Here is a 25,424-nt window from a genome sequence, read left to right on the forward strand (position 1 = left end):
GGCGCCGCAAGTAGCGCTCCATTCAAGCAGCCCCAGACTACTTAGGGCGAGCTGATAGCTGGAGCTCAGTGGAGCTGATAGCTGGAGCTCAGTGGATGCTAGCAGCCTGACTCAGAGGTTGCCGCTTTACTTTGTTTGTAAAAATTTAAATCTTGGAATGTTTTAAAAATTGTAGAAATCGTAGAATTAGAATTTACCTGTTTTTAAAAACTTGCACTCACCCTTAGACAGTTACGATCAGTGTGCGATTCACCCTGTGCCCCGAGGTCCTTACAGACTCGGCTGGTGCCTCTAGCACGGAGGGCTATACCGGGAGTAAACTGAATACTCACTTCCGGTTCATGGCGCCGCAAGTAGCGCTCCAGTCTTCAAGCAGCCCCAGACTACTTAGGGCGGAGGGCAAGCGCAAGCGCAGCGGGCACGCCGGCGGCGCGCCAAAGGCAAGCCCGTCTGCGCCCGTCCGTGCCTCGCCCGCGCCAAGGGCCTCTCCCCCTGGCCCTTTTCAATCAGCCCCATCCCTTACATATCATCGTAAGGCTCTCCTTAACCTTCGTCCACCAGTTTCATGTCCCAACTTTACTTATAACCTCACTGACCCGCACTATCACCTTAACTCTTGCCCACATTGTCACTACACAATGGAAGCTCCTCAACAGATACAAATACACAAACCATTTGGCCTTGCTACAACCTGCAATCCTATCAAAGCAGCGTTAATTAACACTAGATCCCTAGGCAAACATAGAGACGAGATAGCTGAATTAATCAGCACTCTCGATTTAGACCTACTATTCCTTACGGAAACATGGACCAACCCTTCATCTGAACCTGACCTCCTTATAGCCACCCCCGAAGGCTACAACATCCTCAGGCAGGACAGACAAATAAAGACCGGAGGTGGAATAGCTATTATTCATAGGACCAAGTTTAAGACAACAATTAGCCCGATACCACTTCTAACCTGTGAGGCTCTGCAGTTCTCTGTAGCATTAGGTCCATCCCAACGTTTTAAAGGCGCCCTCCTATATCGACCACCAGGCAGTAAAACTCAATTTCTAGCCACCTTTGCAGAGACAATGGAATCTCTTGCCACGTACAACATCACCATTCTGGGTGACTTTAACTTTCCCCAGGAAAACCTTAATAACAATGATACTAAATCCCTAGTTACTGATCTAGAATCCCTGGGCCTATACCAACTGGTCGAAGGAATCACACACGAAGCAGGGCACACGCTAGACGGCATATTCACCAATGACAAAAATCTACACATCCTTGAAATTCTCCCTCTAGGATGGACCGATCACCACGCAGTTATTTTCATAATCCCATCCAGTTCTTCTCTGTCCCCTAATAACACTGCGCGGACTATAAAGACCTTTAGATCTTGGAAAAATCTTGATTACCATCAACTCCGTGACCTTCTGTCCGTCTCCACTAATGATCTATCTCAAAACCCCAATATTGCTGCTGAAGAATATTCCACCTGGCTTTCCCTGGCCTTAAACACATTAGTCCCTACCACTACTACCTCTAAGAACCGTTGCGCCCCATCGGCACCCTGGTTCAATGAGGCCCTAAGACTACAGAAACAGCACTGTCGAAATAAAGAAAGACACTGGAGAAAAACATACTCCCTTGAAGACAAGGAAAATTACAAAAAAGAACTCACTCTGTATAAAAAGTCGATCTGCCAGGCTAAAAGTAATTTTTACTCCTCCCAAATCCAGCAAGCTCAAAATTCCAACAAAGAACTTTATCAAGTCGTAGCCAAGTTATCACATTTGCCCCCTCAATCCACTCCCATACAAACCCAAACCCTTTGCAATAACCTGGCCACTTTCTTTTTCGACAAAGTAAATAACATATACACTAATTTTGAGGATACAACAAACATCAAATTCAATCCCACTGCCATCCCCACCGATGGCCCTTCTTACCTACAATTTTATAATGCCGACTCTACGCAAGTCGTTAAAATCATGAACAGTATTAAATCAGGGTCTGCCAAGGATCCTTGTCCCTCATCTATTCTTCTCCCCATAGCAGATATAATAGCACCCCAACTCACAAAAATTATCAACATCATGTTTAACACCGGAAGCTATCCAATGACCTGGAAGGACACAATTATTAAACCCCTGCTAAAAAAAAACATCTTGATGCAAATGATTCCAGCAATTATCGACCAATTGCCGGCTTGCCATTCCCAGCCAAAATTGTAGAGAAACTCATGAACTCTCAAATTTCTCAATACATTGAAGAACACTCACTTTTAGATGACAGTCAATTTGGTTTTCGGAAATACCACAGTACCGAGACCGCACTCATCAAAGCCACCGATGAGATAAGATCAGCTCTCGATCAAGGTGGAGCGGCGGTGCTCATTTTACTGGACCTTACAGCGGCATTTGACACGGTCGATCACAACATCTTGATCGATCGTGTCCATCTTGATCGATCGTGTCAATGCCATAGGTATCCAAGCCAAAGCCAAAGACCTCCTGACCTCTTTTCTTGTTCACCGTACTCAGACTGTCCAGTTGGGCATTTTCCATTCAGCACAAATGACCCTACCATGTGGTGTCCCTCAGGGTTCGTCCCTCAGTCCAACATTATTTAATATCTATCTTACTGACTTAGCCAGGATCATTAAGGACTGGGGGATGGGCCTAACATCATATGCTGACGACACCCAACTGGTCCTAACCATCAAAGATAACGGTGACAAAGTAGCGGCCAATTTTCTCCAGGGCATGTCAGCAACTGGATGTCAGTCAACTGCCTTAAGTTAAACTCGAATAAAACCGAGGTCATGACATTTGGCAAGCTTACCCCCACCTGGCCCAACGCCTGGTGGCCCTCTAGCTTAGGTCCTCCACCAATCCCAGTAACTAAGGTTAAAAATTTGGGAATTATCATAGACGACAAACTCAACTATGCAGCACATGTTAATTCCATCGTATCATCTTCTTTCTTTAAACTCAAAACCATAAAAAAGATTCTTCCATTCCTTCCCCCCCCCCGAGTCTGGCAAAACACTGATCACCTCATTCGTCATGTCCTCAGTTGACTATTGTAACAGACTCCTGGTCAATGCCCAACACAAAATCATTAAAAGGCTGCAGTCTATCCAAAACACTGCAGCCAGACTACTCTCAGGTACCCCAAAATTCGCCCCGATCGCTCACATCATCAAAAAAATTCACTGGCTAGCTGTGAAAAACAGAATCGAGTTCAAAGCCCTTTGCATCGCATACAAAGCCACACACAATCAAGGTCCACGATTCCTTACAAAATCCTTTGCCTTTCATGTCCCAAAACGATCACTTCGATCCATGAATACTTCCATTATGACGGTCCCACGCACTAGGACGGTCACATGGGGCGACCGTAGCTTTACGGTGTCAACGGCTAAACTATGGAACTCCCTTGACGCAGACGTAAGGGCTGCTCCTACTCTGACCATCTTCAGACGCAAAATAAAGACGTGGCTATTCTGCCAATAAAACCTCTCCCTCCTTTTTCTCTCTGCATCATCCACAGCGCCGAGACGCCCTTGGGCAATTGTTCGCGCTCTATAAATTGCATTAATAAATAAATAAATAATAATAATAAATAAAGGTCAGTGGACGGAAGTGTACAAGGAGCCTATTCAAGTGGGGAGCTACGTTCTCAAAGGATTTATGAATAGCACAAGAAGCCTTAAGGTTCACAGGAACTTGAAACCCATGACCATGCTGGCTGATACTGTGGCACAGACCTGAGTGGGGGAAGTACCTTCATTAATTCTAAATATGTCTACTAACTTATTTTACTTCTGCATTTTGTGTTTAATTGTACTATTTACTTAAAAAATATCCTCTTTGCAATGTGTACATTTGAATTTGTAAGGTGTTTTGCTTTGTTTGAGTACTCCTTGCCTCCTTCTACCTTTCTGCACCTGTCTTTTTATTTGTCTGTATAAAATGACCTGGAACTCCTTGTTCTACTTCTTGGCTTTGCTCATTTCTTTAATTATTTCCTCCTATTTCGCCATATCCTTCTCCTTTTTAGATCTCGCCAGAGACAATGCATGCACTGGGCTAAGAGCCCACCCATTGGGTACCATTGGTTATCTTCACTGTCACTCTCATTTCCTTGCTTCTTTAGGTCTCGGCTGGGCGTGGCAGCGAAGCTGACCCGCCTCTCGGAGAGATCTTGTAATCTAAAAGGGACTCTAAGCCCCGCCCCTCCTTTCCATATGATAAACGCTGTCTTCCCAATGGGAAGGAGGGTTTTTGGGTGCCAACATGTCCCTTTATTGGACAGCCCCTCCGGACACCATGGCCTGTTTTGCAGCCGATGGTCGTAAAGACTTTTCTTATCTGCTTGTTTATTTTAACAAGAAAGATAAAAAAATTCTTTAGTACAGTCGGGAAGCAGGCACGGAGCTGAGAGGCGCACAAGGTCACGGGGAGGACAGGGTCGAGGCAGTATCCTCTTTCACTTTTGTGGCCTCGCGTCTGTCTCCAGTCTCTTTTCTCTCCACCTCTCTTCCTCACTCCATGCCTCTTCCTCCCTCTCCTCTCCTCCTTCATCTCCTCTGCCTCTACCTGCCCTGTTTCGGAGTCTCATTTACACCCTCTCCCTGTGTGTGTCTGAACCCTGCCTTCCAGCACAGCCCGGGCTGAAAATACAAAGACTGGGTTTCTACTCTCCGCTGCCCACCCCCACTTCCCTCTCTGCCTTCCTCCGTCCTCGCCTCTCTCCCATAACTCGGGCGTTTGCTTATTTCAAATGCATTCAATACATGAAAGCCCGAGGACTCTGTAAGTCAGGATTGAGGGGCCCTGCAATGCTGTGGGGGTCCCGCTGCTCGAACAGCAAAACAGAGGGCGCCGCAAGTCTGGACTGAGGAGCATTGGGGCAGCTTGTCTTTTAAGAAACAGCTTACATGCACTTTAAATTCTAATTCTCGAAGCATCAGTTTTATTTTTAAACTCGGAATAATTCAGTTCCATTATTTGTATAGACTGCCAGTAATTTCCCTGATTTACCCAGAGCCATCATTTCCTGTAAATCAGACCGGGCGCTTAGAGGAAGTAGCGAAGCCGGGCAGGTGAGGCAGGCCGGGCTGGCTGGGTCTCCGGGTCTGTCCTGCGTGGGCTCTGCCCTGCTTGGCGTCTGCGCCCCCGGGCCGCTCCGGTGGGGGCCCTTCCCTCTCCTGTGCGGGGCTGCCCTGCATTTCATGCTCACGATTGTCATGTCTTCGCGGCTCGTGGATATATTTCGGGGGCCCTGATCGTGGCCCTGTCCTTGGGGTCCGACCTGCTTCTCATGCTTGTGGAGTGGATTGCTGCCAAGGTGAAGGATCCTTGCCAGCTTAGCAGTAGTGCTTCTCCGCCATGCCCTGTGCCAAGGTGCCAAGGCACGGGGGCTCCCACTAGGTCCAAGATACGTTTCTGGCTCAAGTTCTCATCTCTAGATAAGGTGTGTGCCCCTGCCCTGTGTGCCCCTGACACCGTATGACCCTGCCCCCATATGACTCTGCGTGCCCCAGACCTTCCTGCCACTGGGTATAAAGCTGGTGTCTGTTCAAGGGGTGAATGGAGCGGTGATCTCTGTGCCCATCCACCTCTGGGCCTCTCTGGTAGGGAGAAGAGGTGACGGTGCCACCGGTCAGTGACAGCCACTTGTTGGGGCCCCCTCCTCTGCTCCGTGCCCCCTGTCGCTGCTCCCGTGGCTAGAACACAGTATAGAATACAATGTCTGCACGCTGGTGATGCGCCGATCGTGTGTAAACATCATTGCATTGCCTTTTGTGTAGCGCTTCCCTGCCCTCTGCATGGCCCAAAGCGCTGTCTTCGTTGCGCAATTAATAGCTGTCTCCCATGAATTATGTATCTAGCGTTCAGTACCCTGACAAAGTCATCCAACGCTGCGATTGGCATCAGGCGCATGGTGAGTCCTGTGTGCAGGCAGGCATGTTCATTTGTGTGTGTGTGTTTACAAATGTCTGTGTGCAGATGTGAATGTATGTGAGAGACTGTGTACAGTTCGTATTTAGAAGTGCGTGTGTGAAGTTATGGATACAGTGCATTTGGTTCAACCTTTAAATAATATAAAAATAATATTAAAATATTTTTTTATTATATGGATTTTCTTGTTTTAGTTTTGGGGCACCTCGCTGTTACTTTGCAGTGTCGCCATAAAGCTCGATACAGGAATGCAGAGCAAATGGTCTGCCACTGGCTGTCTGTAAACAGTAACAGTAAGAGACTTAGGGCTAGATTTAGGTGCACAAGTTACTTACCTTCGGTAACGATATATCTGTAAATAACAGTAGTTAGTATTAGATTCCTTACCTTAGAATATCCCCAGGCGTCAGACTGGATCTGGAAACTTTTGCGTAGCAGTACCCTTGCGCGTCGGTAGGCGACATCTGCGGCTCCGTGTCTGTCGTCGGCGCCGGGATGACGTCGCCGGAGTACTTAGACGCCGCCCTTGTGCGCTGACGTCAGTTCTAATACACAGCTTTTCCGTGCCAGAAACACAGAGCCATGATAAAAACCAACACTGGTGCCATGAAACTAGGGCCCTGAAGGGGATGACCTTAACCCTAGATATCGGTTCGCAGAACGGGGAGGATGGGTGGGGCGGTAAGGAATCTAATACTAACTACTGTTTCTTACAGATATATTGTTACCGAAGGTAAGTAACTTGTGCATCTGAAAGAAACAGGTTAGTGTTAGATTCCTTACCTTAGAATAGATACCCCAGCAATACCAACCCCGGTGGTGGGTCTGCGAACCAATAATCACACCAGAAAGTCCTGGAGGACAGAACGGCCAAAGAAGCCATCCCTCCGGACTTGGCTGTCCAGGCAGTAGTGTCTTGCGAACGTGTGCAGCGAGGCACACGTAGCTGCCTGACAGATGTCCTGCAAGGGGACTCCCCAGCCCAGGGCAGTAGTAGCCGCCGTGGCCCGAGTGGAATGGGCCCTCAGCCCAACAGGAGGCTCCTTCTTAGCCAAAGAGTAGCATGCCTTGATGCACAACACGAACCACCGAGAGATGGTCCGTTTGTGCACCGCCCGTCCCTTCTTAGCGCCCACGTAACCAACAAAGAGCTGGTCGTCCACCCGGAACTGGCGTGTGCAGTCCAGATAGAATGAGAGCGCACGTTTTGGGTCCAGACGGTGGAGCCTCTCTTCCTCTTTCAAGGGATGCGGAGGCAGAAAGAAGGTGGGCAAGGTGATGGACTGCCCGATGTGGAAGGCTGTGACTACTTTGGGCAGGAAAGAGGGACGCGTTCTCAAGACAACTTTGTCCGGATGGACAGAAAGGAAAGGAGGTTTGGGAGAAAGAGCCTGAAGCTCACTCACTATCCTGGCAGAGGTGAAGACAGTCTTAAAAGTGAAAAGACGAAGAGGGCAATTGTGAAGTGGCTCGAAAGGAGCGCACATCAAATAAGTAAGAACAAGGTTCAAGTCCCACTGAGGCATCATGAAAAGAACAGGAGGAAAAATAGGAGTGATGCCCTTCAATAATCCATTTACAACAGGGGACTTGAAAAGAGAAGGCTGATCAGGTAGCCTTAAAAAGGCTGAAATGGCAGAGAGGTAGCCCTTGATAGTGCCCAGAGCAGAGCCCTGCTGGGCAAGAGAAAGAAGAAAGAGGAGAGCCTCTGAAAGGGGGGCAGAAAGGGGATCCACAGCCTTTGCTGTGCACCACACCACAAATTTGTTCCACCTGAAGGCGTATACCGATTTTGTGGAGGGACCCCTGGCTGCCAGAATCACTTCACAGACCTCAGGAGGCAAGTCAAATGGCCTCAACTGTCGCCGCTCAATCTCCACGCATGGAGGTGGAGACTGGACTGGTTCGGGTGGAGAACCGTCCCCTGCTGCTGCGACAGAAGGTCCTCCTGAAGAGGCAGACGAATCAGGGGAACGACTGACATGCTGAGTAGCTCGGGATACCAGTATCTTCGTGCCCAGTCCGGAGCCACACGGATGACTTGGACCCAGTCGTGCCTGATCTTCTTCAGCACTCTGGGCAGAAGTGGTATAGGTGGAAAGGTGTACAATAGACCGCAGCTCCACTCGTGCCGAAAAGCGTCTCCGAGCAAGTGCCACCTTGGAAATTTCAACGCGCAGAAGTGATGACATTGCGCGTTCTCTTTCGGTGGCGAATAGATCTAACCAAGGCTCTCCCCATCGCTGAAAGAAACCTTGCGCCACGTCCGAGTTCAAACGCCATTCGGGATCAAGTCGGATGGCCCGCAGCTCCAGAAGGTTGATATAGAGCCGGGACTCCGCTGAAGCCCAGAGGCCTCTGATCTCCGCCTCTCCCATGTGGCCCACCCAGCCCAGGAGGGACGCATCCGTCACTACTACGTGCTCTGGCTGGGGTAGGGAGAGGGATCTGCCGTTGACCCAATCGCGGTCCGTGAGCCACCACTGCAACTGTCTCGCAGTGCCCTCCGAGATCAGGACGTGGTCGGACAGGTTGCCCTGATGCTGGGCCCACTGAAACTTCAGGTCCCACTGCAGAGCCCGCATCCGCCACCTGGCGTGATGCACCAGAAGGATGCAGGAGGCCATCAGCCCCAGAAGCCGCAGCGTCAACCTGACCAAGACTCGGGATAAAGGCCGAAAGATCGGAATCAGAGCCTGAATATCCCGAACCCGCTGTTCGGGAGGATAAACCCGAAACTACGCTGAGTGCAGAACCGCTCCGATGAAGAGGAGCTTCTGAGAGGGACAGAGGTGTGACTTTGGCACATTGATGGAGAACCCCAGCAGGTGCAAGAGATCAGCCGTAGTCTGGAGGTGGCTGACGACTGTCTGGGGCGAGCCCGCCTTCAACAACCAGTCGTCGAGATAGGGGAAGACTGACACCCCGAATCTGCGCAGATGGCCTGTGACCATCGCCATCACTTTCGTGAACACCCAAGGGGCGCTGGTAAGGCCGAAGGGGAGCACGGTATACTGAAAGTGCTCGCGGCCTACCGTGAACTGCAGGTAACGCCGGTGGGCCGGCAGGACGGGGATGTGAAAATATGCATCCTGCAAGTCCAATGCTACCATCCAGTCTTCTGGGTCTAGGGCAGCTAAGACCTGAGCCAAAGTCAGCATCTTGAACTTCTACTTCCGGAGGAAGCCGTTGACGTTCCGCAGGTCCAAGGTCGGGCGTAGGCCCCCTTTGCCCTTGTTGGGAACCAGAAAGTAGTGGGAGTAACAACACACCCTACTTCTGGCCCAGGAACGCGCTCGATGGCCCCCTTGGCCAAGAAAGCCATAACTTCCTCTTGCAGAAGTTGCAAGTGATCCCTCGACACGAGGTGGTACTGCGATGGCATGGCTAGAGGGGTCGCCTCGAAGGGGCGGGAGTAGCCCCTTCGGACGATTTGCAGCACCCACCTGTCCAATGTGATGGAGTGCAAGTGGAAGAGGTGATGGCGAACCCTGCCCCCCACTGGCGTCGAATGTGCCTGAAAGCTCGAACTAGGAAGGCTTTGAGGCGGATGCTGCGGGGGTGGATGTGGACTGTCCTCGCCGCTGTCCCCTGGTACCGCCACGGCAGTTACCACGTCCGCCGCTGCGCTGGATGTTAGTATGCGGCCCGTGGCTGGCACGAAGTGAGGGGCCACGAAAGGAGCGAAAGGCAGAAGTTTGCTGGCGCTGGCCCGACAGGCCCAAGGACTTGGCCGTATCCCTGGAGTCCTTGAAACACTCAAGCGCACTGTCTACCTTGTTGCCAAAAAGGTGACGGTCATCAAGCGGCATGTCCATGAGGGAATTCTGGACATCAGCAGAAAAGTTGGCAGACATCAGCCAGGCGTGGCGACGAACCGCCACCGTCGTGGAAATCGCCCTGCCCAGCGAGTCCGTGGTATCCAGCCCACATCGGATAGAGTACCGTGCTGCATCCCGCCCTTCCGCAAGGGCTTGAGCAAGTTTGACCCGGGCCTCCTCCGGGCAAGCTGGCAGCACATCCGCGACTGTGTCCCACAGAGAGTGGGTATAACGGCCCAAAAGGCAAGCGGTGTTGACCGACCGCAACTCCAAACTAAGTGAGGAGAACAGCTTCTTACCGAACTGCTCATACCTTTTGGATTCCCGATCAGGTGTTGCAGTCGGGAATGCGGTCTGGGAGTTAGAGGCCTGGATAACTAGGCTCTCGGGGGTGGACAGGAAGCTAGGGTCGCCCGGGCCGGGTGGTGGCGCCTGGCCACGTTCCGATCTACAGGGGGACCTTTAGCGGGCCTGGGCCAAGTGCCCAACAGAACGTCAATGAGGGCCTCCTTAAATGGCAGTAGAGGCTCTGAAGAGCTTGCCTGCGGTTTAAGAACCTCGGTGAGGAGGTTAGTCCTCACGGCCGCGACGGAGAGCTCAAGACCAAAGGCCTTGGCCGCCTTCGTCAGCACCACGCTGTAAGCAGCCCCCTCCTCCGTAGCCACGGTAGGAGGGGAGACAAAGCCAGTGTTGGGCGAAGTGTCCAAACCACTGGCCTCCCCTAGATCCACTGCGCAGTCCTGAAACGACTGGTACTCTTTTGCCAGAGGGCACTCAGACCCCTCCCAATCCCCCTCGCCTCCCATCTCCTGATAGTCAGGTTCAAAGGATGGGGCCGGATCATAGAAGAATTGCTCTTCTCTCTGCGTCGAATGCGGCATCGAGCGATGCCGGAACCGGACCAAGGGAGGGACCGGGGACGTCTTCGTCCTGGGACGTCGAAGGGGTGACACCCTGGGGGTCGGCGCCAGCGGAGGGGTCGTAAGGTCGACCAGCGGCGACCCGGATCCGGACCCGGATCCAGTGGGGCCCTGCGGCGTCGGGACCGGAGTCGGCGACAGCGCCGGGGCCGAAGCACCCGCCGGGGCCAAAGCAACCGGCCTGCTTGGGCTCCCAGTCAGGGCCGCGGGGCCCCAAGGCGCCACAGCGGGACCCGAGGGAGGAGAGAGCGACCTCATGGCCATGAGGAAGGCATTGATCTCCTCCGACGTCGCGTTCAGCCCAGGGACCGCTGGGTATGGAGCTGGCAGCGGCGCTTGCGGAGCCGCGTGGGCGGTGTCACCCGAACCCCCGGCCACATTGCACGAGCGTCGGGGGGAGTCGGAAGAGCGATGTCGTCTCTTCAACTTCTTGTGCCTCTTACCTGAGGACTTGCAGCCCGACGAATGGTGTCGACTCGCCGAGCTTCGATGACTGTGGCCCTGCGACCGGTCCTTTGACCTGGACCGGTCATCATGGTCATGGTCGGACGCAAGGCAATACAGGAACCGGTGATGGGGGTCGGTAACCGACATCAGTCAGTTGCAATCAGCACAGGGCTTGAACCCAAATCCCTACCGGCACCAATAGTCTTACGGCTCGAAAAAGGATCAAAAAGATCGAAAAAGTTAGTAAAAAAGTAACTAAGGAGTACTGCTTTTTCCGGATCTGCGCTTGCTGAGGCGGAAAAAAGAAGAACTGACATCAGCGCGCGAGGGCGGCGTCTAAGTACTCCGACGACGTCATCCGGGCGCCAACGACGCTGACGACGGATGCGGAGCCGCAGACGACGCCTACCGACACGCAGGGGTACTGCTACGCAAAACTTTCCGGATCCAGTCTGACGCCTGGGGATATCCTAAGGTAAGGAATCTAACACTAATCTGTTTCTTTCAGATATTATAAATAACCTTGTATATATGTATTGCTTTTAAAACAAAAAAGATAAAATAAAATGCCATTTACAATACCAACAACTTTAGACTTTGCTACTGCGAGACCTATTGCATTGCTAATGCTTGTTTTGGTCATGTGCTGGCTTCACTTACTCTTCATTTGTTGCCCCCTTCCCTGGAACTTGAACCAAGCATTGTTTCCTTGTGCAGTGTGTTTCCTTCCACTGCTCTCATGTTTTCTGAAATCCTTTTTTATTTGTAGCAGCAGTGCATGTGTTTCCACCCTGTCTCCCCTGTCCTGCTCTGCTTTGTTGCTTGTCCCATTGTTACTGCTCTTTTGCCTTTCATGTTGTTGTTGCTTGTTTGTCTTGCTTGCCCAGTCGTTGCTTGCCCTGTCATTGCTTGCCCTGTTTTTGTCACTTGCTCCGACCACCTTCCCACATTGTTGTTCGCACTATCAGCCCACCCCTTCTCACCCTGTGGCAAATGTGTTTTTTTTCTCAATGCCATGGAGGACTCAAAAACAGCTGGCCAGCTATAGTCGCACAGAGGCTCTGGTGAACAAGTTACTTACCTTCGGTAACGATATATCTGTAAGAAACAGTAGTTAGTATTAGATTCCTTACCTTAGAATATCCCCAGGCGTCAGTCTGGATCCGGAAACTTTTGCGTAGCAGTACCCCTGCGCGTCGGTAGGCGTCGTCTGCAGGCGTCCCCTGCGGCTCCGCGTCGTCGGCGTCGTGCGCCGTGATGACGTCGCTGGAGTATATAGACGCCGCCTCCGCGCGCTGACGTCAGTTCTTTGCACACAGCTTTTCCGCGCCAGAACACGCAGAGCCATGTGAGAACCAACACTGGTGCCATTTGAAACTAGGGCCCTGAAAGGGATGTCCTTAACCCTAGGTATCAGTTCGCAGAACGGGGAGGATGGGCGGGGCGGTAAGGAATCTAATACTAACTACTGTTTCTTACAGATATATCGTTACCGAAGGTAAGTAACTTGTTCATCTGAAAGAAACAGGTTAGTATTAGATTCCTTACCTTAGAATAGATACCCCAGCAATACCAACCCCGGTGGTGGGTCTGCGAACCAATACAACCTACACCAGAAAGTCCTGGAGGACCGAACGGCCAAAGAAGCCATCCCTCCGGACTTGACTGTCCAGGCAGTAGTGCCTCGCAAAGGTGTGCAGCGAGGCCCACGTGGCCGCCTGGCAAATGTCCTGCAAAGGGACTCCCCGGCCCAGGGCAGTAGTAGCCGCCGTGGCCCGAGTGGAATGGGCCCTCAGCCCAACAGGAGGCTCCTTCCGAGCCAAAGAGTAGCATGCTTTGATGCACAGGACGACCCACCGAGAGATGGTCCGTTTCTGTACCGCCCTTCCCTTCTTCTCACCCACGTAGCCAACAAACAGTTGGTCATCCACCCGGAACTGGCGTGTGCGATCCATATAGAATGAAAGCGCACGTTTTGGGTCCAGACGATGGAGCCGCTCTTCATCCTTTGAAGGATGCGGAAGCGGGAAGAAAGAGGGCAAGGTGATGGACTGCCCAATGTGAAAAGCAGAGACTACCTTGGGCAGGAAAGAAGGTCTAGTCCGAAGAACCACCTTATCAGGATGAACAGACAAGAAAGGAGGTTGAATAGAAAGAGCCTGGAGCTCACTCACTCTCCTGGCAGAGGTGATGGCTACCAGGAAGGCCGTCTTTAAGGTGAGAAGACGGAGAGGACAGGAATGAAGGGGCTCAAAGGGAGCGCACATCAGGAAAGTCAAAACCAGGTTCAAGTCCCACTGAGGCATCACGAACGGAGTTGGAGGATACATGTGCGTGATGCCCTTCAAGAATCTCAACACAATAGGGGACTTGAACAAAGATGGCTGATCAGGTAGCCTCAAGAAGGCGGAAAGGGCAGAAAGATAGCCCTTGATAGTGCCCAGAGCAGAGCCCTGCTGGGCAAGGGAAAGGAGGAAGAGGAGAACCTCAGACAGAGGGGCAGAAAGGGGATCCACAGCCTTCGCTGTGCACCATGCCACAAATCTGTTCCACCGGCAGGCGTATACCGACTTTGTGGAGGGACGCCTGGCTGCCAGAATGACATCACAGACTTCAGGAGGCAAGTCAAATGGCCTCAACTGTCGCCGCTCAATCTCCAAGCTTGTAGGTGGAGACTGGACAGGTTCGGGTGGAGGACCGTCCCCTGCTGCTGCGACAGAAGGTCCTCCTGAAGGGGCAGGCGGATCGAGGGACCGACTGTCATGCTGAGTAGCTCGGGATACCAGTACCTTCGAGCCCAGTCCGGAGCCACAAGGATAACTTGGGCCCGGTCGCGCCTGATCTTCTTCAGCACTCTGGGCAGAAGTGGTATAGGCGGAAAGGCGTACAACAGACCGCAACTCCACTCGCGCCGAAAGGCGTCGCCGAGCGAGTGCCGTCTTGGAAACTCCAACGCGCAGAACTGATGACATTGCGCGTTCTCTTCTGTGGCGAATAGATCTAACCAAGGCTCTCCCCATTGCTGAAAGAGGCCTCTCGCCACATCCGAGTTCAGACGCCATTCGTGATCCACCGAGCACCGACGGCTGAGTTCGTCCGCCCTGGCGTTCAGAGAACCTGCCAGGTGTTGAACCGTCAGAGTCACGCCCTGACGTTCCAGCCATTGCCAGAGGCGCAGAGCCTCTTGGCAAAGGGTCCACGACCCCACACCGCCCTGTTTGTTGCAGTACCACATGGCGGTGGTGTTGTCCGTGAACACCTGCACTACACTCCCGTTGACAAAGGGGAGGAATGCCTTCAGTGCTAGGCGAATCGCCCGCAGCTCCAACATGTTGATATGGAGCCGGGACTCCGCCGGAGACCAGAGGCCTCTGATCTCCGCCTCTCCCAAGTGGCCACCCCAGCCTTGGAGGGACGCGTCCGTCACAACCACGTGCTCCGGTTGGGGAAGGGAGAGGGATCTGCCCCTGACCCAATCGCGGTCCGTAAGCCACCACTGCAACTGTCTCGCAGTGCCCTCCGAGATCAGGACATGGTCGGATAGGTTGCCCTGATGCTGGGCCCACTGAAACTTCAGGTCCCACTGCAGAGCCCGCATCCGCCATCTGGCGTGATGCACCAGAAGGATGCAGGAGGCCATCAGCCCCAGAAGCCGCAGCGTCAACCTGACCGAAACCCGGGATAACGGCTGAAAGATGGGAATCAGAGCCTGAATATCCCGGACCCGCCGTTCCGGAGGATAAACCCGAAACTGCGCCGAGTCGAGAACCGCTCCGATGAAAAGGAGCTTTTGAGAGGGACACAGGTGTGATTTCGGCACATTGATGGAAAACCCCAGCTCGTGCAGGAGGTCTGCCGTCATCTGAAGGTGGTGGACGACTGTCTGGGGCGAGCCCGCCTTCAACAGCCAGTCGTCGAGGTAGGGGAAGACTGAAAACCCCTAACCGGCGCAGATGAGCTGCGACCACCGCCATCACTCTCGTGAACACCCGTGGGGCGCTGGTAAGGCCGAATGGGAGCACGATAAACTGAAAGTGCTCGTGGCCTACCGTGAACCGCAGGTAACGCCGGTGGGCCGGCAGGACGGGGATGTGAAAGTACGCATCCTGCAAGTCCAACGCTACCATCCAGTCTTGTGGGTCTAGAGCAGCCAAGACCTGAGCCAAAGTCAACATCTTGAACTTCTCCTTCCGGAGGAAGCCGTTGACGTTCCGTAGGTCCAAGATAGGACGCAGGCCTCCCTTGTCCTTCTTGGGTACCAGAAAGTAGTGGGAGTAGCAACCACACCCTACTTCTGGCCCAGGAACGCGCTCGATGGCCCCCTTGGCCAAGAGGGCCGTAACTTCCTCCTGCAGAAGTGTCAAGTGGTCCCCCGACACACGGTGGTTCTGCGGTGGCATGGCTGGAGGAGTGGACTCGAAGGGGAGGGCATAGCCCCTTCGGACAAGCTGCAGCACCCACCTGTCCGATGTTATCGCGCGCCAGCGGGAGTGGTGATGGCGAACCCTGCCACCCACTGGCGTCACGTGAGCCCGAAAGCTCGGACTAGGAAGGCTTGGATGCCGCAGCGGAGGGAGGCGTGGACTGACCACGACGCTGGCCTCTACCGCCACCACGGCGGAAACCACGGGCGCCACCGCGCTGGGGAGCGCTCTGCGCCGCGTGGCTGGCAGCACGTGTGGGACCTCCCCTCCCTTGGCCACGAAAGGGCCGAAACGAACCCGTCTGCTGGCGCTGGGTCGAGAGACCCAAGGACTTGGCCGTGACCCTGGAGTCCTTGAAGCGCTCCAGCGCGTGGTCCGCTTTGTCACCAAATAGGCGACTGCCATCAAATGGCATGTCCATAAGTGTATTTTGGACGTCTGGTGAGAAGTTGGCAGATCTCAGCCAGGCATGGCGACGAATCGCCACCGTAGTGGACATGGCCCGTCCCAGTGAGTCCGTGGTGTCCAGACCACAACGGATCGAGTACCGCGCCGCATCCCGGCCTTCAACCAAGGCCCGGGTGAGCTTGTCCCGCACTTCCTGGGGGCATTGCGGCAAACACTCCTCGACCGTATCCCACAGGGAGTGGGTGTAGCGGCCCAAGAGGCACGCGGTGTTACAAGACCGCAGTCCAGCGCTCAAAGAGGAAAACACTTTTTTTCCAAATTGGTCGTACCTCTTTGATTCCCGGTCGGGCGGAGCCGACGGAAATGCGGACTGTGAAGTGGAGGCCTGGATCACCAGACTCTCCGGGGAGGGATGGGTGGACAGGAAGGCAGGGTCGTCCGAGCAGGGACGGTGACGCCTGGCAACGTTCCGGTCAACCGGCGCACCAGAAGCGGGCCTGGACCAGGTGCCCAGAAGGACATCCGTCAGGGCCTCATTAAACGGCAGCAGAGGCTCCTGGGGGCATGACTGCGGTTTAAAAACTTCCGTCAGGATATTCGGTTTGACCTTCGCGACGGGGAGCTCAAGGTGTAAGGCCTTGGCAGCCCTCATCAGGACCACCGAATAGGCAGCACCCGCCTCGGACGCCACAGGGGACGGAGAGACAAACCCAGGGTTGGGCGACTCGTCCAGGCCACTGGCATCACCCAGATCACCTACCCAGTCCACATCGTACTGGCAGGCACGGGATAGAGGGTCCTCAGACCCCTCCCAACCCTCTCCATACTCCTCCTCGTCATACCCATATTCTGGGTCGACGATATAGACATCGGGGTCAACGGGCCCCATCGGCGTCGGATCCGGCGTCGGCCGACGCCGGTCCGGCTCCGAGTCCGGAGTCGGGGAGGAAAGGGGGGTGGCGCCGCGCGGCGTCGGTGCCGGGGACCCGACGCCGGCCGGAGCCGACGGCGGAGTCGCTGCACCACGCGGGGGCGGTACCACGGGTTGGCCCACAGGAACCGACGCCGGAGAGGCCGGGAGACCAGCCGGCGACGAACCAGAGGGAACCAGCGGCGCCGGGGCCGGAGCCACCGGCGGCGCCGGGGCAGGAGCACCCGAACCGCTCGGGCCCCCAGACGGGACCGACGGGCCCGCAGGCGCCGAAGGCCCCGCCGGAGAAGACCTCGCCCTCATAGCAATGAGGAAGGCCTCGATCTCCTCACGCGACGCGCCTTCCCCAGGGACCGACAGGTGTGGGGTAGACGGCGTCGGCGACCCATGCGGGACCGCGGGGGTGGGGTCACCCGAGCCCCCGGCCGCAGCACGCGGGCGTCGGGGGGAGTCGGGGGTGCGATGGCGACGCCCCGACTTCTTGTGCTTACCTGACGAGCCGGAGGAATGGTGGCGACTCCCGGAGCGCCCATGGCGGCTCCGCGACCGCTCCCTCGACCGCTCCCTCGACCTCCGACCGGACCGGGACCGCTCTCGACGCGGGGCCGACAACCGGAGCTCGAGAAGCTTGCGGGACCGCTCCCGCCTAGCTTTTCCAGTCAAGGCCCGACAGTCGACGCAGGACTCCACGTCGTGGTCCGCGCCCAGACACCGGAGGCAGAGTCGATGGTGGTCGGTGACCGACATCAGGCGGTCGCACTCGTCACAACTCTTGAAACCGGGCATCCTACCGGCACCGTAAAGATCAATCAGTTAACAAAAAACTTGGTCAAAAGACCGGAGTACTGCTCTTCGGATCTGCGCTAACTGGCGCGGAAAAAAGAAGAACTGACGTCAGCGCGCGGAGGCGGCGTCTATATACTCCAGCGACGTCATCACGGCGCACGACGCCGACGACGCGGAGCCGCAGGGGACGCCTGCAGACGACGCCTACCGACGCGCAGGGGTACTGCTACGCAAAAGTTTCCGGATCCAGACTGACGCCTGGGGATATTCTAAGGTAAGGAATCTAATACTAACCTGTTTCTTTCAGATATGTTGTGTATCCTCTTCAGCTAGTCCTGTCCTTTTAGGTCTCGCCTAGGCAGCGCTTGCGCTGTATCTGTGAGACATGCTGTATTCAGAATATGTGCTTTAAGCTCTGCCCAGTGCTTCTGGTTGGCTGGTTGGCGTGTCTTTTGTAAATTCCTCAACAGTGGTTGGTCAATAGTATCCATCTGCCCCGCCTTTGGGTGCTTGGTTCCCTCCCGTGGGACATCACTGTTTGTTTTTTTTGGTTGGCAATCTCTGGCCATCTACTGCTACCTTGCTCGCAGATGCATCCCTCCCTACCACTATTGCTGCCATTGTTACTGGTTTTCTTTGCAGTGCTTGTTTACTTGTGTTGCAATGGTGGCACGCCACACTTTACTTTTAAACATCTGAAGCTAAACGACGTGCCACAGTTGCTACAAAAGTTAATAAATAAAAAAAATTAAAAAGGCTGCAGATTTTTTTTTCTATTGAGGTCCTCCTTATCTTTACCTCATTTAAAAAATGGGTCACAGGTTTTAAAATATGTCTGAGCATCTTCACTGACCACAATCCCCTAGTCATGTCCCTTGTGGAGCTAAATCCCTGCAAGGACCCACCCAGAGTGAGGGGGTGGGGGGGGGGGGGGGGGGGGGGGGTTTGCGCCACAGATCAAGGCAAGAGGTTGAGATGGTCGCAGGGTAATGGTGAAGCTTTTTATAGAGCTTTAGTGAAAGATGGTGAACAGCTCATTGCGGACTGTCTAGACACAAACGTGGAGGGGGTTGAATTAGTTAGGGCATTCAAGGGTGTTGTCCAATCAATTGACGGTCTTCTTAGGACCACAACACATAAAGCTAGATCGAATGACCCAAGTTGGTTTGACCAACAGTGCTCCAGTGCCCTGAGAGAGCTGAAAGTTGCTCTAAAATCCTCCCCAAGAGACAAGAATAGGGTGATTCTTTGTAGGTTAAATTATAAATTGGCAGTAAAAGCCCGTAAATCCAAACTACAAAATCAGGCTTGGGAGGACCTAAGGGAAGCGATAGAGCTGAAGGATACAACTGCCTTTTGGAAAGTTATAAACGATCCTTGCTTCCAAGAGGCAAATAAACCCAGGGTAGCCAATAATATCCTGCCAGAGTTATGGTCATTTTTATGGGCTCTATAAACACCGCCTGGCTGAGGCCCAGTTGAAGGATGATGGGGGGAGCAGATCAGCAACCCGACAATTTTCTCTCTGGGCGAGATCAAGGCAGGGATTGAAGGCCTGTTTCGAAACAAGGCTGCGGGTCCTGACGGGATCCCACCTGATCTTTTTTTTAGCAAAGTAAATCTTTGGGCACCAATCTTAACCAGAGTTATTAACGTAGCGGTAGACACAGGTATGCAGCCATCCTGGTTCACAGCCACGATTGTACCCATTTTCAAAAAAGGCAACAAGGATAGCCCACTTTGTTACCGTCCAGTTTCCTTAATTGATGTGTCAGCAAAAGTTTTATGACGGTTTTATCCTCAGCCGATTAATGGATTCGGCTGAGGACCAGCACATTATAACTGACACCCAATATGGCTTTAGGCCAGGAAAGTCAACCACCGATCAATGCCTTAACTTATACTTAGTGGTAGCCAAGTACTCCAATGATAGTCAAGAAACCGTGTACCTGGCATTTATTAACTTGACGGCGGCTTTTGACCGAGTTAATCGCAGGAAATTATGGTAAATCATGGGTGGCCTTGGTGTTGACCGGGGTCTTATTAACATCTTAAAAGTTTTGCATCAAAACACTACCGCTACAGTTAGATACAACCAGGAGGGAAGTACCACCAACCCTTTTCCATGCTTATATGGGTCAGACATGGTTTCATTCTGGCCCCTTTTTTATTCACCTTGTACTTAAATAGTCTAGATCAGGCACTTTGCACTTTAAAGGTTGACACACCGAGGATTGGCGCAAGAGGGATTCCTGTCCTTCTTTATGCAGATGACGGGGTTCTCCTTGCCCCTACATCCAAAGGGCTTCAGGGTCTGATAGACGGCTTTGTCTCCGTCATGGAGAACTGACTGTCCCCAATCTATCCAAGTCGTTCATCATGGAAGTTGGAAAAAAACAAGCAAAAAGTATGATTACATGATTGGCTCTCCCCGCTTGGGAAAGGTGCATTCTTTTTCGTACCTAGGGATTTTATGTGATGGACGTTTAAATTTTAAAGATCTTTTAGAGGAGAAATGCTGTACGTTAGGTAGTTGCTCTGGTTCGATCATGAACTTTGCACGAAGGTTAGGCCGTTGGTCACCGGAGCAAATTTTGAGATTATACAGTTTTATGTGTTGTGCCAAAGTACTCTATGGAAACGAGGTATGGGTATTTATTGACGCGTAGCATCTACAAATAGAGGAAAACAAGTACCTACGGCGCTTACTCAAAGTGCCTCAGAGTACACCTTCCCACACTTTCCATGAAGAACTTGGCGTTAGTTGCATCATTGACAGGCTGGAAGTCAAACCCCTAGTCTGCTGGGTCAAAATCTGGGCAAATACGGAGGCCACAGTTAGCAGGCAGATCATAGCTGACTGCCTCGCCCGCCTCCGGGGGTTGAATATTCCATGGCTCAAGTATGTGAAGGAGACTCTAGAAGATATAGGATGCGCAGATCTTTTTAGTAACTCTACAAAAATATCTATGCAGGATTTGGCACTGGTTAAGGACCAGTTTCTCAAGCATGCCATAACACTTAGGGAAGATAAGGTGCTGATTAAGCCGACATTGAGGTAATATCTCCTGACCAAAACATACGTGGGTATTGACCCTTACTTATCTTATGTTCATAATGCCCACAACAAATTTATAATGACGCGGTTTAGGTTTAATCTTTTGCACCGTTTATTAGCTGACCCGGCAGCTTTTACCTCGTCTATAGAGTTGAAGGGTCCGTGTGGCTGCGACCATCAGTCTCCACAGGATACACTTCACTTTGTTTTATTATGTCCTTTTTATTCACAACCTTGGAGTTTCTTTTTAAAAAGTATTTTAAAGAAAGCTAGATTTAAACATGCAAGGGTGGCCCTGTTATTTTTAAAATCGTCCACAGATGTATTAACCTGGTTCTGTACCGTAAGTTTTTTTAAGGGCAGCTGTCAGACTCAGAACAACAAGGGGTACTAGGTGAACATAAGTAGCCAGTGATGTTAGTCCTCGAATGGTCCTAAAGAATGAATTTGATGAGGGTGGGTTCTAAATCATGGATGAACTCAATATGTACTATTCTATGAAGTCGTATTGTTCTGTTTTTATTTCATGATGTATTTTATTTGTACTTTTATGGTATTTTTTTATACCGAATAAAGTATTGTGATTACCTCATTTATTTATTGAATGAAGAAAGCATTTTAACAAGAAATGCTGTAATTAGCAACACGAGGATGCTGCAATAGGCTAGTGTGGGTTTTGGTCACAACACAGAGAGGCTAGCAGATATATGATGGATAACGGTAAGTGGTAGTAATAATACATTACGAGTATGATAAAACACCATCTTGGGTTATGCTAGACACATTGGCCAAAAATTAAAGCATGTTTCCATCACATTTGGGACGAGTAGGATGCTCCCTTAAAATGTTCCTTGTCAAATATCTTTGACTGACAGCCACATCCTTTAAGCTATCGAAAGCCTGTCTTGCTGCATCTTCGATTTAACTGTTGTGCGTGTCAGGATTTTAAAAATTTCTTGGAAGATTCTGCACCTACCTGAAGCCAATCTATCGAAAAGTTGCTAGATGCATTTACAGATGGATTTTCACGATTAACAAGTGAATCTCAAAATACATTAAAAATCAGATAACCTTAGACTTATGGACAAATATATAAGTGCATGAACCACCAGTACCAGCGGGTCATTATAATGAAACTCACAACCACATAGGAATATCTTCTTAAGCTTACCTTTTAATGACAAACTGGATGTTGCTGCTAGCATCCATGATCCTTCTCAGTTTCACAATGCCAAAACTGTTAGGTCGTCGAAATGTGACTCCTGGAGGCAAACCCAAGACAAACAGATCTTCCGGATACATCAGGAACTTCGAATATGGCACTTTGACCGGCTCGGATAGGCCTATGGCTTTCGCTGGAATAGAAAGAGAAGCTAATGTAGCAAAATGATGCAAAGTTCCAATAGCGTGTTCTTAAATCTGCCACACCCCTAAAAAATGGCATTTGACATGCTAAGAGCGCAAAATGACTTGATTGCAACAGTGTTTGGCCAAAATGTTTTGTAAAGTCTAATAGGAAATTGCACATTATTTAGAAGGTCAAAGTCTCACGTTGTATGTTTTTATCACTTTTTGAGGTCTTTTTAAATACAGGATGTCACACTGTCGATTTTTCGGTCTTTTTTCACCACTATAACCTCTTAAGTACAGATCTTAGCTTCATTTTCTTTCATCATCTTCAGTCTCAACCTCTGAAATTCACTTCATAATCTTTTCTCATATTATTGAATACCACATTCTCCCTCAACTTTTCAGCTTTCTCAGTCAAGGTACTTAATCTCTGCTGCAATCTTAACCACTTGCAGGGCTGTCACAAGGGGCGTTTGGGAGGGCATTATGCTTCAGGCCCGCTCTTATGCACCCGATTTATAGATGTAAAAACAAGCATTGGTAATGCTACGAGGTTTGGCCTTAAAGGAATGTTGTATGGTAAGGTGATCTGTAACATGCGTCAATTCCATAATTAAGTTACTTATACAAAATCACTCTTTATTTGTACCTTATGAGACATTGCTGCATGATACAATACAGCACTGAAGAAAAATGTAGTGCCACTAGTGCACTTCTGACCGTTTTACTGGAAGCGAGAGTACAACAAGATGCTGAAAGAAATTATACTATGAAATTATTCGAAGAACCGAGTAACTGGGAAGCAATAGAGTATGAAGGGAAGGAAATAATGAACAAAATTGAGAACGTGGGTTATGGATAGAGTACACAGTGTCGAAAGAGTGGCTGAACGCATGGAGGAATTACACCATTCTCAAGAGTCGGAAAGAGAAACAGGAACAATTTACAGGGATGAACATTCAAAGAGAAGGGAGTTAGGTGTGAATAGGGAGGGCAGTTTTAGAGGAGTTGAATGAGTAGTCTCCAAAGGGTAAGGGGGAAATGGAGCATCCAAAAGATTATAGTGAGTGAAATACTCAACAGAATGCACAGTATTAAGGAAGAGCAGATTTACACCGATTCGAAGACTAAGAACCAGTGAAAAATAACAGTTAACTTGGGAGAAGAAATACCCCAATTCACTCAGGGACTCTATCGCATCATGGGCTTAAAAACAAGTGGAACAGGACAGGATGCCCACTATCTGCTATGGGGGATTTCCCATGTTGGAAGTGTATTGAGATCTAGGTAAGACTGCCCATGAACCTTCGCAGCTGGCTAGTCATTAGACACTTCTTTATTAAGGCAGAGATGGGTTGAGGACTGCATTGCCAGAGATGCCTCTTTCTAGAACTCGCTGCTTATGAGCAGGCTCTCTGCACTTGCTTTCTCCCCCTTTTTACCTTAAGTTACTCATAACTTATAAGTCTGGATGCTGGTTGCTCTTCACTGCAGTTTGGAATAGGGTCAAAGACTGCAGAACTAAGCCAATTATCTTGGAGGGAGAGCGTCCTTCTAAACTATTAAGCTAGCTATTACCCAGAGTCACATGGTGCTGGGCTGACCTGCCGCCGGTGCCAGGGATTGAACCGTGAGCCCCAGATTCCAGCGTCAGTCGCTCTGGCCGCGGCGCCACATGCTGAATTACACTGCATATGCATGTTTGCTAGGGGTACCATGTTTTCTCTTCCTGTATAGGAAACTTCATATTATACAGGTCTAAAGAATTAGAGAAAATAGGAACACAATTTGTAGATCCACCACACGCGTCGTCTGTTTAAACGTTTGCATTTGGATGCCCATCGCGACCCACCAGCTAGACATGTGCCTGCTGCCAATGGGTCAACTAGTCTACAGTAATCCATTGTGAATAGAGACTGCCTTTATAGTACTGCGCTACTTATTGTAACAATTGATTGCTTTTGTTTTGTTTTTGTTTTGCCTACCCCCAGTCAATGGATGTGTGTGAGCGCTGCCCTTCAGCACAGGAGGGGTATTTTTTTTAGATCTGCATTAGGGAAGCAGGGGATTTCCTCCCATAAAGTAGTTCTCGAGCATGTGTAGTTCAAGGCACTAAAGAAAGTCATGTTGATCTCCGAACAGCCAATCATTGATGGGTACCATTTGTGCTGCCCAATAACAGAGCCAGAGATCAGGGGCGCCTAGGCTCCCATCATAAGGGGTGACCAAGCACGTACTGTGGGGAACTTGGCGGTCCAGTAAAACCTCATAGCCATGGATTGTAGATCAAAGAAAACAAGCACTGGCGTTGCCAATAGGTTTCGCATTTGGAAAGTTGGAGCTATTGGTTTTGTAAATGGCATTTTATATTTATATATTGTTATTGACAATGCCAATAACGATATATAAATATAAAATGTCATTTACAAAACCAATAGCTCCAACTTTCCAAATGCGAAACCTATTGGCAACGCCAGTGCTTGTTTTTAAATGTCTTTACCAGGCAGAGTATAGAAGTGCTCCATATGCGGTAAAATACAGCATTTAATAACTCGACGAAATAAGTGTTCTATAATATTTAAAATATGGTATTATAGAAACACTAGCTTAACAGGTACGTCTAAAAAGCGCTCTATAGACTCAAACACACGCCTTTAACATGCCCTTTTAAAAAGCGTCCTGCAGATTCAAAAACAGGCTTTAACAGGCATGTCTGAAAAGCGCTGCATGAACTCAAAGACCGACTTCAACAGGCACGTCTAAAAAGCGCTCTGGAACTTTCAAGTACATGTATTAACAGGTTAAATGCGTTATAGACTCAAACACAAGCCATTAACATGCACGTCTATAAAGCGCTCTACAGACTGAAACACACGCCTTACTTAATATGCATGTCTAAAAAGCGCTCTAAAGAATTAAAGACAGGCCTTAACTGGCACATCTAAAAAGCGCTCTGGTGCTTTCAAGCACAGGCCTTTGGTCCACAGAAACGCCCGATACACCGTCACAGATCTTAATTAATACAGCCGTAGTATCTACTATATAAGCGCGAAAACACAGCACTTTACAAACAAATCCGCCCATCTCTCTGAGGCGCGTGCTAGCATGGCCTCCATAATTTTTCCCCAAAAAAATGTGCGGCATTTATCTGCCCAGACAGGAGGACTGTGCAGTGTGGGGTCGCGGTTCGGATATTCGGGTCTTCAGTTGGAGAATTGTATCTTTATCTGATGGCCCGTAATATTTAAGTAAGCTTGGTTGCAAAGTGGGCTGTCTCAGGAGGAGAAAGACATTCTGAAATACTTAGACCTGTGCTTCT

At 50.9% G+C, this 25,424-nt stretch overlaps 1 protein-coding gene across 4 annotated transcripts in view; it reads right to left on the bottom strand.

The window, feature by feature from the left end:
- GTF2IRD1 (GTF2I repeat domain containing 1) overlaps positions 1 to 25,424 on the bottom strand; it is a 1,361,292-nt gene that overhangs the window by 267,000 nt on the left and 1,068,868 nt on the right. For all 4 annotated transcript variants that reach the window (XM_078679432.1, XM_078679431.1, XM_078679429.1 and 1 more), the window contains one exon: positions 21,927 to 22,110. In XM_078679432.1, coding sequence (XP_078535558.1) covers positions 21,927 to 22,110 — 184 coding nt within the window. The remainder of the gene's footprint in view (positions 1 to 21,926; positions 22,111 to 25,424) is intronic.

Source organism: Lissotriton helveticus, chromosome 3_1 (genome assembly GCF_964261635.1).
Source record: "Lissotriton helveticus chromosome 3_1, aLisHel1.1, whole genome shotgun sequence".
NCBI lineage: Eukaryota > Metazoa > Chordata > Amphibia > Caudata > Salamandridae > Lissotriton > Lissotriton helveticus.